Consider the following 4,835-nt stretch of genomic DNA (forward strand, 5'->3'; position numbering starts at 1 on the left):
AATGCTCAGAAACAGAAGACTTAGATGCAATGGTGGCAGAGGTCAAACAGTTAACTCAAATAGAAATTAAGTGCATGAGACAAAGTTTCCGGATTGACAGCACATCCATCCAAGTTACAGCCCTCCCTCAAAAGGCACTGGCATATAGTAAGCACTTAACAAATACAGAAATACTTATTATTGTTGTTATTTTGTTTGGTTCTGATACTCCACATACAAATACAACAATTATTACTATCATTGGTATTTTGTTTGGTTCTGATACTTCTGATACTACTGGCTAGAGAATGGGCCTGGGAGTGGGTTTTAATGGAAGCTCCACCACTTGTCAGCTATGTGACCCTGGACAAGTCACTTAACTTTTCTGTACCTCAGTCACCTCATTTGTAAAACGGGAATTAATGCTATGAGCCCCATGTGGGACAAGAACCGTGTCCAACCTGATTGGCTTCCATCTTCCCCATGCTTAGTACAGCGCCTGTCACATAGTAAGAGGTTAACAAATATCAATACAGATGGGGCAAGATTTCCAGATTTCCTCCCTGGAGCCTTCCCAGGAAGTCATTCCCTGGACCTTTAAGTGCCTTTAAATATACCGTGTCCGTTCAGCAAAGGTTGTCCCAAGACAGTTTCTGCTCTGAGCATTAGCAGAATCAAGGATGTGAGCTCCTGGCTTAGCCTCATTGAGTGTTTTCTGTGCTTAGACCCAACTGGCTGAAGAAAAAGGTCAGAGAGACTTTTTCCCAGGGTTGCTCACGAAAACCAGAAGATACTTGATAGTCAGGACCTCCAGTTTCTAAGTAGTTGCTTCTATGTAAGTACTTCATTTTTTTGAGCAAGTAAAAAATCCAGCAGTACTCTCTGTGTAGCCCTGAAAACCTTTAATGCTTCCCAAGAAAGGAAATGACAACCTGACTGGAGAACCACAGAGAAATCCTTCAGTGAGAAGGTAGGGGAGTATATTTGCCATACTGATACTTTCTGTCTTCTAGTTCTAGGTATTGTCTATCTATAAAAAAGAGTTTTGTTCATTCATTCAATCTTACTTATTAAGTGCTTACTGTGTGCAGAGCCTTGAACTAAGTGCTTGGGAAGGTACAATAAAACAATGAACAGTGACATTACCTGCCCACAATGAGGTTTATGTTTGAGTGCAACAGAGCATTTCCTTGTCAGGCACTGTTGCGTTTTCCTGGATAACAGATATGTTCTCTTGGGTTAAAATTCTGTTCATTCTAACACTTATCTGCTGGGAAATTGTCATAAGGTCCTTGAAAGGCATATACTTATTCTTATTTTAGCACAGTAGATGAAGCTCTGTAAACTGTATTTTTTTCTGGGGGAAGTCATCTGGACCAAATTCACGTTTCGGGTTTTGAATCACCCCCTTTTTACATTAGTATGGTGTCTTGTGTCCACCATTCTCAGACTTTGTCAGGAAAAAACCAGAACATTTGACACAATATCAATCACTTCTTTTTTTGTCATATCCAAAGTCAGTCAACAACGTGCGAAGAGAGAATTGTAAAAAAAAAAATGATGCTTCTAGAATTGCTTAGCTTCTCCCTTCAGATCAGTCTCTGAAGGCATTCGGGTTCCATCAGGCAAGTTTCAAAGGAATCCCAAACACATCAACTCCTCTGAAGTCTAACAGTGACAGAACATGATTATTTATATATCAATATGTGATTTTTTCCCAATTAAAATGTGAAATAGCTTCAAATGAGCCAAAAATATTCTGTTTCAGCTGCCTGTAATAGAAGGAGGTATGGCACCCAGGACTTTTATATTCATCTGAAAGGCATTGGCCATTAATTTCCTTGGTATTTTTTCCAATGGACAGGATTTAAATGGAGCTCAATTTGCAGAATGTTATCACTCGACGGATGGAGGTGTTGAATAGAGAGGATATGAAAATTTTGATTTGAAAACTCCCAGTTTTGCCTATAATATCACCCACTGCAGTTTGGTTGTTAGGCTTAGGTGAGAAATCCATATAATAAAAACTATTGCAAATTTGTACATACCATTTATAACATTTCCTTTTGCAATCAATACAGATAAATAGTCCTTACTCACAGGATGGAAAATAATGGGAACAATGTCACAGAATTTGTCCTCTTAGGTCTGTCCAGTGATAAAAATTTGCAGATATTCTGCTTTGGACTGTTCCTCTCCTGTTACATTGCAATCCTCTTCGGAAATTTCCTCATCCTCATCACCATCAGAGGAAGCCCCCTTTTCAAGCAACCCATGTACTTCTTCCTCTTCCACTTGTCCCTCATAGACGTCTGCTACACTTCCACGGTGACTCCCAAACTGATCCGAGATCTGCTGTCTGAAAAGAAAACCATCTCCTTCGGCAACTGCATAATGCAGCTCTTTGACATGCACTTCTTTGGAAGTATTGAAGTTTTCATCCTTGTGGGGATGGCCTATGATCGCTATGTTGCCATCTGCAAACCCTTGTGCTATATGATTGTCATGAACCAGCAGAGATGCAACACATTGGTGGCAATCTGCTGGGGATCTGGATTTCTCCATTCCATGGTGCAGGTGCTTCTAGCAATCTCTTTGCCCTTCTGTGGACCCAATAAGATCAATCATTATTTCTGTGATGTTTATCCTCTCCTGGAACTGGCCTGCACAGATACTCACTTAATTGGGTTTTTAATTCTTGCCAATTCTGGGATTGTTGTATTGATCTCATTTATAGCCTTGGTCTTCTCTTACGTCACCATTTTAGCCAGTCTGAGGACCCGCTCTTCGGAAGGACGTCACAAAGCCCTCTCCACCTGCACTTCCCACATCACCGTGGTGGCATTATTTTTTTTGCCCTGCATCTTCATTTACCTCCGGCCTGCCCAGACCTTCCCCGAGGATAAAGTGTTTGCTCTGTTTTACACCATCATCGCCCCCATGTTCAACCCCCTCATCTACACGCTGAGGAACAGAGAGATGAAGACGGCCATGAGAAAGGTGTGGTGTCGGAAACTGTGTTTGTAGTGAAAATCAGGCAGATGAAATAAATGTCCACATCTCTTTCACCTCTTATTTCCTTGCTCTAGCTACCCAGATCTTCTCTGTACAATCGACCTGTTTTTTTTTTTCCATAGGCTTAGTGGAAACCTGAATTCCAACAGTCTATCAGATTAAAAACTTCACTTCTTCCATCTTAATGTCTATACAGCCATCTGTTACCCTATGTCATTTAAAATAAAATATTTTCAGAAAAAGGGATAATTCCTGCTCAATGAGACAGAAAGCTTAGTATGGTCTTCAGTTGATGTTAAAATTAATTGTAAGCTTCTAGGGAGTAGGAGTTAGGTCTTTGATGTGTGCTGTGCAGTGATGGCAGATGTGGGTTTTAGCAGAAATCGTTTCTATTAAATGCTTGTGTACAAAGCAGGGTTCTACTCACCATACAACTGCCTCACTTTCTCCTTGCCGGTAGGTGAGGCACAGAGAGGGGTTTGAAAACTCATTTTCAAACATGGGAGGGATGGCATTTTGGATTTTAAATGGGAAATAGTCTTGCTTAGTGGAAAGAGAAGGAATCTAGGAGTCAGAGGACTTGGGTTCTGATCCTGCTTTGCCATTTGCCTGCTGTGTGACCTTGGGCAAGTCACTTATCTTCTTTCTCTGTGCCTTAGTTACCTCACCTGTAAAATTGGAATTGAGGCTCTGAGTCCCATGCGAAACCTAGACTGATTCCAACGCGATTATCTTGTGTCTACCCCAACACTTAGTACTGTGCTTGGTACACAGTAGAAACTTAAATAGCATTAAAAAAATCATTTTTACATCGCTCGGTCTATTAGTGCATAACTTTTGCTAAGGGAATAATTCACCAGATTGAGATCGTTTAAAGACTTGGGGAAGCCTGGAATTGCCCAATGGAAGGGATTTATTTAAGATCATGTTTTTCATTTAAGGAAAGAGGGAAGTGTTCTAGGTGGTACCTTCTTCTGCAATTGAAACTATGATGTGAGGATTTAGGACTTGAAAGAGAAAGAAACTAGGAACAGGGAGATGGCTGCTGATAATAATAATGATGATGGTATTTGTTAAGCACTTACTATTTGCAAAGCACTGTTCTAAGCACTGGAGGGGATACAAGGTGATCAGGTTGCCTCACATGGGGCTCACAGTCTTACTCCCCATTTGACAGATCAGATAACTGAGGCACAGAGAAGTTAAGTGACTTGCTCTAAGTCACACAGCTGGGATTAGAACCCACGACCTCTGACTCCCAAGCCCAGGCTCTTTCCACTGAGCCAGGCTGCTGATCAGTGGGAAAAAATGGTGAACCTTCTAGAATGGAAGAGAAATACTGGGAAAAGTAGCTTCCAGAGCACTAGAGACAATATCCATGGAGTTTGAACAATATGATGCAGAAGTCAGAGGAACATTAAGGAACTATCCCCATGAGACTGTCTAGGTATTTTTGTTACAGTTTTATGTTATAATCTGAAGCTAATTTTCCCCTCACTTGGCAGGTAAACAATCAGAAGTGTACTGCCTACAAGTTTATTTGAGGGGTGCTAGGATCAGAGGGTTTTTTTATTTAAATGGTATTTGTTACGTGCTTACTATGTGCTGGGCACTGCACTTAAGTACTGAGGTAGGTACAAGCTAATCTGGTTGGACACAGTCTGTGTCCCACATGGGGCTAACAGGCTAAATGCCCCTTTCTTGGATGAGGTAATTGAGGCACAGAGAAGTTGAGTGTATTCACAAATGTCACAAAGATGCAAGTGGTGGAGATAAGATTAGAATCCAGGTCCTTCTGATTCTCAGTTCATTCATTATTGAATTGTACTTATTGAGCACTT

The 4,835-nt window shown here is 41.0% G+C and overlaps 1 protein-coding gene across 1 annotated transcript; it reads left to right on the top strand.

The window, feature by feature from the left end:
* Positions 1-2,082: 2,082 nt before the first annotated feature.
* LOC119943856 (olfactory receptor 4P4-like) lies at positions 2,083-3,006 on the top strand. Its single transcript, XM_038765041.1, has one exon. It carries the CDS (start codon positions 2,083-2,085, stop codon positions 3,004-3,006), a length of 924 nt encoding a protein of 307 aa, XP_038620969.1.
* Positions 3,007-4,835: the final 1,829 nt, after the last annotated feature.

Source organism: Tachyglossus aculeatus, chromosome 22 (assembly GCF_015852505.1).
Source record: "Tachyglossus aculeatus isolate mTacAcu1 chromosome 22, mTacAcu1.pri, whole genome shotgun sequence".
Lineage (NCBI taxonomy): Eukaryota > Metazoa > Chordata > Mammalia > Monotremata > Tachyglossidae > Tachyglossus > Tachyglossus aculeatus.